Raw genomic sequence first — 11,893 nt, 5'->3', positions numbered from 1 at the left:
TTTCATGGATATTTAGAATTAGAATGATAGCTTTTGTACATATTTAACCGAGTTGATTACTTCATACGGATTTTGCTAATATAGATAGGAGACAATTTAAATGGATATAGGGGTGTTTTCTTCTCATTCTTTCCTTTGAGATATTCCTTTTTTCTCTTCTCTTTTTCATGTTTTCGGCTCATTTCTTATATTTCCTTTTTTTTTCCTGTATGAGATTGACCTCAGAATTAATAAAACATATTTGAACTCTTTGTATGTGTGCAACATTCATCTCTCTATTAATATCCTTAGGCATATTCTCAACTTCTGTAGATACATATTATTGTTATTTACTTATTTTACTTATGTGTAATACTAAATTGAGTATAAGTTTCCATAACAGTATCTCTCATGATTTTGAGAATCAGATTGAACCAGCTAGGTCGACTAGGTTAACTGGAAATTGGCTAGCAGAGGATTAGTATGCTTTAGGGTAAAAACTAATTATTAAAAAAACACTCAAAAATTGAAAATCAATAAAAAAAAAACCAGTAAAACACAAAAAAAAAAAAATCATTTCTTTTAATATATATTGTACATAAATATATTATTTTATTATATTTGATTCAATCTTGATTGGATCATTAAACCTTTAAATTTCTAATTCTACCAGTTTGGTTTTCAGAACCTTGGTATATCCTAATTGTTGTTGAAAGCATAATATTACTGAACCATTATCCCAGAAAATTATCTAGTGAGCACAAATGGTAGTAGTTGATTCCTTCTAATCATCCAACAGAAGTGTTAAATTACATGACATCATGAGAACAAAATTCTATGCAACATTAGCATGCTGAAGAACAATGCTGCATAAGAGCTTCATTTCGCATTATGTTTCAACTCAATGTTACAATGCATGTACCAATCTGCTAAATTCAATATAAATATGCTGAATGCTATAAATTTCTCTCTACCCATGGTTTTTGCACTTTTAACTACAAAACTTGATGTGCATCTCAAGCACGACTCATGTATTGCCCAGTTCTTGTATCAACCATTATTTCTTCGCCAATGTTTACAAAGAGTGGAACGTTGACGACAGCACCAGTGTCAAGCGTTGCTGGCTTTGATCCACCTGTTAAATAAATACAGTTTTCAGAGGGTCAGTAAGTTCTTCAAGGGAATGAAAGTAAAAAAGTTAATACAATAATAAGATATCACAATTTTATTTTCTTTCAAAATAGAAGCTTTAAACAAACTAATTCTGTCTTTCATGGCCAACAATAAGCAGATCAAGACCAATAATGCTCCAGATTCTTTGTAAGCCATAGCAAAAAACATGGTATAGCAAATGATTTGTTCGTTTCAGTGTAAAGGCGAACTTTCTTGATTTCGTATATGCTTGACACTTGCTACATTTACAGCAAGAATTTGGTCAAATAGAATTTTATGGGACAAAGTGTATTTTTTACCTCTATCATTTACCAAAAGTTTCAATTTTACATTTAATGTCGAAAAAACTTTTCAATTTTACACCTAAAATTTATAAAAGTTTTCATTCTATCCCCACAGCCAACGTTAGGGGGTAAAAATTGCACTTTACCCATTTTATGGTATTAAAAAAATGACATCACCTTGGGCTGTGTCGCCCTTAAGTCCTGGATCCACATCAACTACAGTGAGCTTGACTGTGATAGGGAGATCAAGATCAATAACCTGCCAAGATATCAAGACAATAATTGCTAATCAAGATCAACAGAATCATCTTCATTTCTAAACATCATACCAATCTATGCGTATGCAAGAATCCTATTCACATGCAATCACACTTGAACCAACTAGCTAAAAAAAGAACATTCCTTGAAGGAATAATGCTTGGAGGAACCATTATAACCAAGGGTTTTGATAACCATTATATTAATTTTAGTAATTTACAAGAACGTGTGGCTATGTTTGGGAGATTTTATATGATGAATGGAGTGGTCATTAATGGAATAGAAAAAGTGAGGAGTGGAGAAATATTTCAATGTTATTTGGGATTTTAGAGTAGAGTAATATTTCAACTACTTCTTGTTGAACGTAGTTCTGCATATCTATGGTCTAGGATTAAAAAAAGAAAAAAGAAAACAAAGAAATAATAAAAGCAGGTAGTAAATTATGTGATGAAAAGGCTACTTTTCCATTCCAAAACAGCAAATTGCAGTCCATTCCCTCTTTCAGCCACTTTGTTTTGTCTCCAACTTCTGATTCACCAAGACGACTCTCCTCAAATGTGTTCTGATATATTAAAAAATGACCAAATCAAACAGAGACTATGACAAAATTGATATAGCTAGTAAATTAATTACTAATTAAGGAGAAAGAGAATATAATCATATTGCTAATTATGATAACTCATCATTCAATGAGCGTGAGCAGTGATTATAATTTGCAAAGAGAATAGAGATATATAGAGATTGCCAAACTATATCGATTTCAGATAATACCAAGTCCATAAAGACATATTGAGACCCATCTTTGTATGAGAATTGCTTTGTTTCCTTGACTACATTTGCTTCATCAATCTGTCAATATGAAAGAGAACAGATAAAGCAGAAAATTAAAAAATGATAAATCTAAAGCATCAAACAGAAATTGGAAGCAACAAACAGATAGACACAACAAAGTTCATAATTCACTTCTAATGGCCACACCAGGTGCGGAGAAAACAAATCAATGTCATCACTTGTTTTGTTATTAGCTTTTAAGATGTCTTCAATCATTTGTCCATTTTTAAAATAGAGATCACAGACTTCGTATTTATTTCAATTATATGATATGCTTGATGGTTTTTAAGATTGTGACAGACTGAACTATCAGCATAAACTACTAAGATTTTCACAGGGGCAAGACAAGTAGGATATGGATTCAGATATTTTGTGTCACAATCCGCAGAGCTATAAGCAGCTCTAATATTGGGAACATAGAACAAACTATGTCATTGCCTAGCATAACCTGATCTTAATGATTGATAGCAAACTACGGTACTTAAGCCTGCAGTGGTTATGTAATTGCTACCCTAAAGAAAAAAGGCTTACCATATAAAAGGCTGCCATAATGTACAAGTTGAGCATGCAAATGAAAATAAAATTAAAATATTTAGCTACTAAAATTCTGATTAGCAATTTTTTCACTGATGTGCTTTGCATAGCCTCTCCAGAACTCGGATAATAGAGGAGAGTTGTGTTATGTAATATTATTAATAACATGCATAACCTTCCCATTAGCTTTTATATTTCTTCTCAAAGAAAAATGTAACTAATAACCAAAAGCTAATGTTCCTCAAATCCCATCACCAAAAGAATATAGTCAACCAATCATCAAATAACTATGATGCAGAAATCTTGTAACTTGAAAGTAAAGACATATTAAACATTTCCTTTTCATATTCAAGTGACAATTATGAACATAACAACTCCAAGCATGAGCCCTAAAAGTCTAAAACTGCAGTTTAGAATAGATTACCGAGCTTCCAGCTCTAAAAGTCTTCTCAACTGTATTCCCTGTAACATAGTTCTTTAGCTTGGTTCTCACAAATGCTGCTCCTTTTCCAGGTTTCACATGAAGAAACTCTGAACCATGCATCATGCAATTTCAAATAAACTAATGTCACATTATGCTCTAATAATAATAAGCCCAGAACTTCACATTATGGCTCTTCGAGTACTCTCTACTAGTAATTCCTAGCTTTATCTCATTCGATTAAATAGATAATAAATGTGAGAAAGGAATCACCTAAGACACGCCAAGGAGCACCATCCACTTCAAGGTTGGTACCAACTTTGATGTCGTTGCTAGTCAATGCGTAAATCCCTGAAACAAAAACAACAAACAATATGAACAAGAATAATGAATAAAGCAGAAGAATCAGAGGTGAATTGTAATGAGAGACTCACTAAGGAATCTGGTTGTGGAAGAAGAAGAAGGAGTTCGCATTGGAAGAAGTGAAGGGTTTGAAGAAAAGGAGGAGGAAGGAGAGGTGAAAGTGGACATTATGGAAGAGAAAGGTGAGAGCTTTAGCTTCAAGCTTGCGATTCCCTCCATGGTTATGTTGCACCCAAAGACTCAGAAACAGATAAGGAGAATGCCAACCCAAGAGCGCTCGTGTTCCTTCCAAGCTCCAACTGGACTTTTTTTTTTTTTGGTGAACAGTTCCACTGTTCCAGTGTTGGTGAGTTTTAGGGTGCGCCTGCCCCAATCAGGCGTGCCACACGCCTTGTACTTTTTTGGGTGTTGGCACAATTTTCATGGGACACGTGTTGTTTTTAGTATCAATGTATAGGTTTGAGGTGTAGTTTTTGATTGTCCAACAGGTTAATGAGATCTTCTCAGAATTAGAAATTTGCTCCATGGTCTTTACTCTTGAGAGTTGAGAAGATATTCAAATTCAACATTATATATGGCAAGTACATAAATATATTTTTGTCAAGAGACTAGACCTAGCTGGATTGGCAGATGTCTTTTTTTATTATTATTATTTTGGTGGAACCATATATAGGTATACATTTATATAACAATTTATATAATGATATGTTTTTATATGATGATTTAAATTAATGTTAAATTAATTTTGAAATTTTTTTATATCAATTTCAAAATGAATTCATTGAATAAATATTAAAATTTTTAAAAGCTTAATGAGAATTTGAATAAACTATAAAAAACAAACTCATACAACAAAAAAAAAAAGGAATGTGGATATACCACCACTCTTCTTGGATCTTCAAGAAAAGATACAGTTGTGGTAAACTTAAAGTTTAGTTTGGTAAAATTTTTATTTTTTAAAAATAGTTTATAAAAATTAATTTTTAAAAGATTACTTTTAAAAAAGTATAACATTATGTTTGATAAATCAAATTAAAAATAACTTTTAATAAACATAAACAATAATAATTATATTTGGTAAAATAATTTTTAAAATTTAAAAATACTATAAAAGACATAAATTTAAGCATTAAATTTAAAAATTAGTTAATATATGAGATTATATTAGATTTTTAAATTTTTAAAAGCACAAGTCAATTTTAAAAAATTTTATCTTGGATGCTTTTAAAAGTATCCAATATTTTAAAAACTGCAAGTATAAGTATACGGTGTTTTTTATTTACCAAACACAAAATAAAAAACTTGTGTTTTTAAAAAGTACAAACACCTCTTTAAAAAACTTTACCAAACTAAACCTTAACATCAACATCACTAACACATGTTAATGGAACTAATTCCAAACTCTTATTGTTAATCCTTTTGGCCTTTCCACCACCACATAGGCCTCAACAATGACAATTCCAAGACACCCCTCCCTTCAACCTAAACAACTAAGAAAATTAAGAGAAAAAGAAGAAGCACCAGTAACAAAAGAACAAGCAATAGAAAAAGAACAAGAACACAAAAACAAAGAAGAGAAGGAAAGAAATTTTGAGAAGCCGTTAACACCAAGAAGGTTGAATATGTAATTTTAAATTTGCCATTAGTTTTAGGGAACAAACATAAATATATATGGTGTGTTAGACAAATTTTTAAATGCTCGTTTCGTTAAAATGGACCATCAATCAGATTTTTGGAGTTATTTTTGCCACAATTTTTGTTTTTGTTTAAAAATTGAATGCTAAAAAAGTTTTCTGCTCGTCAACAATGTTAGATTTGCGCAAAAAACAATACACAAATTTTATGGTGGTTTTCTAAAGAGTTGATGTATATGATTTTCTAAATGTAATTTAATGTTATTAAAAAAACAAATATTTATTATGTAGACAAGTAAACATGAATCACTATTTAAAATTAACCCAAATAAATATAACTAAAATTAAATAATGTTTAAAAGTCATATACGATTTTTTTCCATAACAAGAATTTTTTATTAAATATTAAAATATAAAAAAGGTATATAAAATATACAATTATACAACTGATATTAATACAAGAGATACTAATATTATTATAGACAAGTGACAAATTAATTGATTTCTTGTCTTACATATAGTCTAAAATGCATTAGTGAAGTCAAGGGCGTGTTAATTATGATTGAAAATATAACTAGTAATTGTCCACTTCCTTAAATAGTTTTTAGGAATATTATATTAGCTAACATTTATCGCATATATTAAATTTAATTTAAAAATATTTATATTTATTTAAATAAAGACTATATTTAATTAAAATATATATATTTAATTAAAAAGTATTTATATTTATGTAAAAAAAAATTTATGAAATAATATATTGGCAATGTAAAACTTACATTTTAATTTGAAAAATTACTTCAAAAAATTTGATAAATATTTTCGAAAAACAAAGTACTTTAAAATTTTAAGATATAAATTATATTTTTTAAAAGTTAGATATTAATTAAGAATTTAATTAGAAAATTATTTTTTAGCTAATATCAACTAATTTTTAAAGTTATTTTTTGTTCTAAATTATAAATAATTAGAAAAATTAGTAGATTTAGACTTTTCACTGGGCGGCCTATATGAATGAAGGCACCAATCAATAGTAAATAATTAAAAATTTAAAAAACTTGTTTTTACAATAAATACAAAGTATGTAGTCACTTTTAAAATAAATTTTACCAACGAAAGTGATACCGAAAAGCAAAAGAAACCCTTCAAACCTTTTTTATTTGGCGCCAAAGTGACAGAGCCATCTGAAAAGCTTTTGACCGGCACTTTCTAAAACTTACCAGGTAGTGTTTGGTATTGAGTATTGACATTGAAATTGAGAGACTGAAATATAGTATTGTGATTTATTAGTACAAATATTGAAATTAAAATTTTAATTTTTGAATGTAAAATTTTAGTCTTTTAAGTATTTTCAAAAAGTAGGAACACAAGAAACTAAAATTTTTAGGGATGAAAATTAAAACTTTAATAATATTTTTTTCTCAAATATCCATATTACTTTTTTTTTATTTTCCAAGTTTATCCTCTACACAATTGATAAACCACTATTTTATGATTTATCTTGTATTTAATTAAGTGGTTTTTATTAATCCTTTGCCCACTTATTCATACAAATTGCATGATTTTACAATTCCTTCCTAGTTTTGATCTATGGTTGAAAACTTGCTTCCTAGAAGTCTTTAATTTGTGTATTTTAATTCTCCTTTATACCATTCGATGCCGTGATCCGTGTGTTAAGTGTTTCAGGCTTTATAGGGCAGGAATGACTTAGAGAATGGAGAGGAAGCTTGCAAAAATGGAAGGAACACAAGAAACTAAGGAGATAACCAGCGAGTAGCGACGCGCGTGCATGGCTGACGCATGCACGCGATATGGAGAAAATTACAGCGACGTGTGCGCGCACCTAACGCGCACGCGTGGATTGGAGTTCGCACAATGACGCGAGCGCGTGCCTGACGCGCACGCGCGGAAAGAAAAATCGTCAAACGACGCTCACGCATGCCTGACGCGTATGCATGACGAGGAAAATTGCTAAACGACGCGCACGCGTGACTGACGCGTACGCGTGACAAGCGCGATCTGCAGAATTAACTTTGTTCCATTCTATATGTCCACTATTTAGTGTATTTACATGTTTGCATATGATTGAGGCCATTATTTGATTTTTGCTCACTTATCCCAAATAGCCTACCCTTTCAATCACCTTTGTTAGCCACCTTGAGCCTTTTAATCCCCATTTGTTCTGTATTTTACCACATCACTAGCCTTAAGCAGAAAAATAATTAATTATCCCATTGAATCTTTGGTTAGCTTAAGATAGAGATAGTGTGTTAACTAAGTGTGAGAAAACTGTGGGAACATTAGTTATTAGGGAATGTGTTATGTTTCTACTTTGATAAAATATTAGGAATTTGGGTACCTACTCATGTAAGACCAGAAAAATTAAAAGTCCATGTGCATTGATATGTTATATCTGCTTTTATGATTCAAAAAAAAAATAATAATAATAATATAAAAAATAGAGAGAAAAAAGAAAAAAAAAAGAAAAGAAACAGAAAAAGAAAAAAAAAAATATATATATATATATATATATAATATAAATAAATAGGGGATAAAATTACTCCCAATATTAAGTTTAATAAAAGATCAATGCATATGTGATAAAATTAAAGAAAAGCTTATGCATGAGTATGTAATACAAAAGTGGAAATTTTGGGTAGCTAAGCACGATTTTCGAATTACATAGAGTGTGTGTGTGAATAGGTGAGAGCTTAGGTTAATCAAAGATTCAATTTATAGCTCACTTAGCCATACATATATCCTCACCCTCACCTTAGCCCCATTACAACCCTGAAAAGACCTCATGATGTTTGCATTGGTATACTAAATATTTATTGATTGGTTAGATGAAGAACAAAGTCTAGAAAGCATGATTAGAGAAGAGTAGAGTGATTACCCTATACACTTGAGAGATTATAGTGTATATACACTACCAGTGAGGGTTCAATGCTTGATTCTATGTTTCCTGCTCTCATGAGCTATCTTCTTACAAGTTTACTTATCTTTTATTGTATAATTTGAATTAGTGAAATCTGATTTATGTTTGTTTTGAAGAGCTTATTTACTTTTAACCAAGTAGGTAGAAACATCTTAGCATGTAGTTGAATTAATATTCATAGGTTGCATTACATTGCATGAGTCTTGCTTTTTCCTACTCATTTATTTTATCTCCTTGAGCTAAGCATGAGGACATGCTAATGTTTAAGTGTGGGGAGGTTGATAAACCACTATTTTATGGTTTATCTTGTGTTTAATTGAGTGGTTTTTATCAATTCTTTACCCACTTATTCATACAAATTGCATGGTTTTATAATTCCTTCCTAGTTTTGATCTATGGTTGAAAACTTGCTTCCTAGAAGTCTTTAATTTGTGTATTTTAATTCTCCTTTATACCATTCGATGCCGTGATCCGTGTGTTAAGTGTTTCAAGCTTTATAGGGCAGGAATGGCTTAGAGAATGGAGAGAAAGCTTGTAAAAATGGAAGGAACACAAGAAACTAAGGAGATAACCAGCGAGCAGCGACGCGCACGCATGGCTGACGCGTGCGCGCGATATGGAGAAAATTACAGCGATGCGTGCGCGCACCTGACGCGCACGCGTGGATTGGAGTTCTGATAAACCACTATTTTATGGTTTATCTTGTGCTCAATTGAGTGGATTTTATCAACTCTTTACCCACTTATTCATAATATTTGCATGGTTTTATATTTCCTTCCTGATTTTGTGCTATGATTGAAAACATGCTTCTTTGATCTTATAATTGCTTATTATTAATCCTCCTTTATTACCATTAGATGCCTTGATATGTGTGTTAAGTGCTTTCAGAGATTATAGGGCAGGAATGGCTTGGAGGATAGAAAAGAAGCATACAAAAGTGGAAGGAATACAAGAAGTTGGAGAAACTGCTAAGCTGTCCAGCCTGACCTCTTCACACTCAAACGGCTATAACTCTAGCTACAGAGGTCCAAACGATGTGGTTCTAGTTGCATTGGAAAGCTAACGTCTGGGGCTTCAATTTGATATATAATATGCTATAGTTCCCTTGACGCTAGGCAACGCGACCGCGTGATCCATGCGGCCGCGTCGCAGTGACGGAAATCAGCGTGTTTGAATTCTTCTCCAGCGATTTCCGGACTATTTTTGACCCAGTTTGCGGCCCAGAAAATATAGATTAGAGGCTATAAAGTGGGAGATTGCATCCATTCATGGGGAGGCTCTCATAATTTACAATTTTAGGAGTAGATGTAGTTTTTAGGGAGAGATGTTCTCTCCTCTCTCTTAGGATTAGGATTTAGGATTTCTCTTAATTTTAGGAGTGACTCTCAATCCCAGGTTCTTTATTTTTATTTATTTATTTCCTCAATTTAATTTATGAACATCTATGCCAGATTTAATTTCTTTTGTTAATGCAATTCGAGGTATTTTCAGATTTAAGATTGCTTTGCTTATATTGATGCTTTTAATTTAATTTAGATATTTTTCTCCCTTTTGTCTTTGGTCAAGTGATTGGCAGTACTTGAGTTATCAAACTCAGCAAGTGATTGAAATTGGCAGATTTTGCTTTAGCTAGGATTGCTCTAACACTAGTCTCTCCACAGGAGTTGACTATGACTTGAGAATCAAGCTAATCAGTCCACTTAACCTTCCTTTGTTTAATAAAGGCTGACCAAGTGGGATTAAAACCCAATTCTCTTCACACTTGATAAGGATAGCTAGGATAAGAATTCCAATTCTTATACCTTGCCAAGAGATTTTATTATTATTATTTTATTTTACTTGTCATATAACATATTCCCTCCTTACTTCCAAAACCCCAATTTACAAACTCATAACCAATAATAAGAACATACCTCCCTGCAATTCCTTGAGAAGACGACCCGAGGTTTGAATACTCGGTTATCAATTTCAAAGGGGTTTGTTACTTGTGACAACCAAAACGTTTGTATGAAAGGACTTTTGAAGGTTTAGAAACTATACCTGCAACGAGGATTTATCCGCAAATTTCTAGACCACGCAAAAGTTTTCTCATCAAAATGGCGTCGTTGCTGGGGAATTGCAAATGTGTGCCTTATTATTGGTTATTGTAAATATTTTATTTTTGCTTGTTTATTTGTTTTTATTTTTATTTTTGCTTTTTCTTAAGTTAAGAGGTTATTAGTTTTTATTTTAAAATTTTTATTTTATCTTATCTTATTTCAAAAATCAAATTTCAAAATTTAAATTAAAAATTTAAATAACCTTTTAATTTCAATTTGTTTTTATTTTTAATTTCTATTTACTATGAACTCTCACCCATTTGGCTATGAGTCTGGTTACAATTATGTTGCAGGAAGAAGAAATTACAATGAGAACAGGCATCAAGGTTGGAACAATCAAAGATGGGAGGAGCCACAAGGACTTGATCAATCCTCATGGCAACAACCACCTCCAATGGACTATCAACAACCACCACCATATGCCTATGAACCCTTTCCTCAACATAACTTTGGACCACCAAACTCACAAGCCCCTTTCCGCCATTCACCTCCATATGACCCTAACCCTCAACCACCATACCAACCACCTTATGAGCTATATGAACCATATATAGAACCACCCCAATTCCAATCCAATCACTCCCAACCACCACCACTTTCTTTTGTATCATGTCCAAGTCCGGCAACCCGAGAAGCAGAGGTTCGCCTAAGGAAAACAGTAAATAAATTTTAAACAACCATTCAACAACTGGAGCAAGTAGTAATTCAATGGGTTTCAGGGCACTTAAATACACAAAGATCAACCACAGCCCCATGTGGACAGTCTAGTGAAGAGCGTAGCATGAAGGAAATACCAGAAACCCCAGTGGACAAGACAGAGAATGAATTCGTACTAGAACAAGTAGAAGAAGCTATCATTGTTCAAGAAGAAGAGTTGGTTGAAGATCTAGGAGATGCAGAACCTCCATGGGAAAGTCAAGACATAGAGCCTCCTTCCAAGACGGTTGAATTTGATGCTGAGGAGGGTGTACCACCTCCAAAGCATATCATAGTTGAAGACTTGAAAGAGGTTGATCAAGAGATGGAGATTCAAGAAGAAGAAGCACAACCTCCCATGCCCTTGGAAAGCAATGAAGAGGAGATTAAATTGGAAGAGAGCTGCCAAGAGGAAGAAGTTGAAATTGAAGAAACTTGCAAAGAGGTGGTAATTATCAGAGAAGAGCACAAGGGAGTGGAACTTGCAATTTCATTAAAAATACCTCCCCCTAAGTTGCCATCATCCTTCACAACATTCAAGTGGGTAAAATTCATATCCCTTAGCTTTCTAATTCCACTTGAATATGGGCTACTGGAGACGGATGGTCAACTTAGAGCTCTTTGTGACATTAAGAGTAGGAGGAAGATGGCCAATGGTAAGAATTGTCCTGCAAGGTTCATTA

At 32.3% G+C, this 11,893-nt stretch overlaps 1 protein-coding gene across 1 annotated transcript; it reads right to left on the bottom strand.

Annotated features, from left to right (window-relative positions):
• Nucleotides 1-734: 734 nt before the first annotated feature.
• Nucleotides 735-4,267, bottom strand: LOC112743839 (uncharacterized). Its single transcript, XM_025793201.2, has 7 exons — nucleotides 3,915-4,267; nucleotides 3,754-3,831; nucleotides 3,484-3,590; nucleotides 2,466-2,543; nucleotides 2,155-2,256; nucleotides 1,614-1,695; nucleotides 735-1,114 (listed from the first exon to the last, which is right to left on the bottom strand). Exons 1-7 carry the CDS (start codon nucleotides 4,060-4,062, stop codon nucleotides 996-998), a joined length of 714 nt encoding a protein of 237 aa, XP_025648986.1. The 5' UTR covers nucleotides 4,063-4,267; the 3' UTR covers nucleotides 735-995.
• Between the last annotated feature and the right edge of the window lie 7,626 nt (nucleotides 4,268-11,893).

The sequence above is a fragment of the Arachis hypogaea genome, chromosome 14, assembly GCF_003086295.3.
Source record: "Arachis hypogaea cultivar Tifrunner chromosome 14, arahy.Tifrunner.gnm2.J5K5, whole genome shotgun sequence".
NCBI classification, from domain to species: domain Eukaryota; kingdom Viridiplantae; phylum Streptophyta; class Magnoliopsida; order Fabales; family Fabaceae; genus Arachis; species Arachis hypogaea.
This window is presented reverse-complemented; position numbering and strand designations above follow the sequence as displayed.

What these genes read in the sequence shown, in the direction of transcription:
- LOC112743839 (XM_025793201.2), bottom strand. Translation starts at nt 4,062, where the DNA reads ATGGAGGGAATCGCAAGCTTGAAGCTAAAGCTCTCACCTTTCTCTTCC. An exon ending in TTCCACAACCAGATTCCTTA is followed by an intron (nt 3,832 to 3,914) that starts GTGAGTCTCTCA and finishes TTTTTGTTTCAG; the next exon opens with GGATTTACGCATTGACTAGC. An exon ending in TAAGGGCGACACAGCCCAAG is followed by an intron (nt 1,115 to 1,613) that starts GTGATGTCATTT and finishes TTTATTTAACAG; the next exon opens with GTGGATCAAAGCCAGCAACG.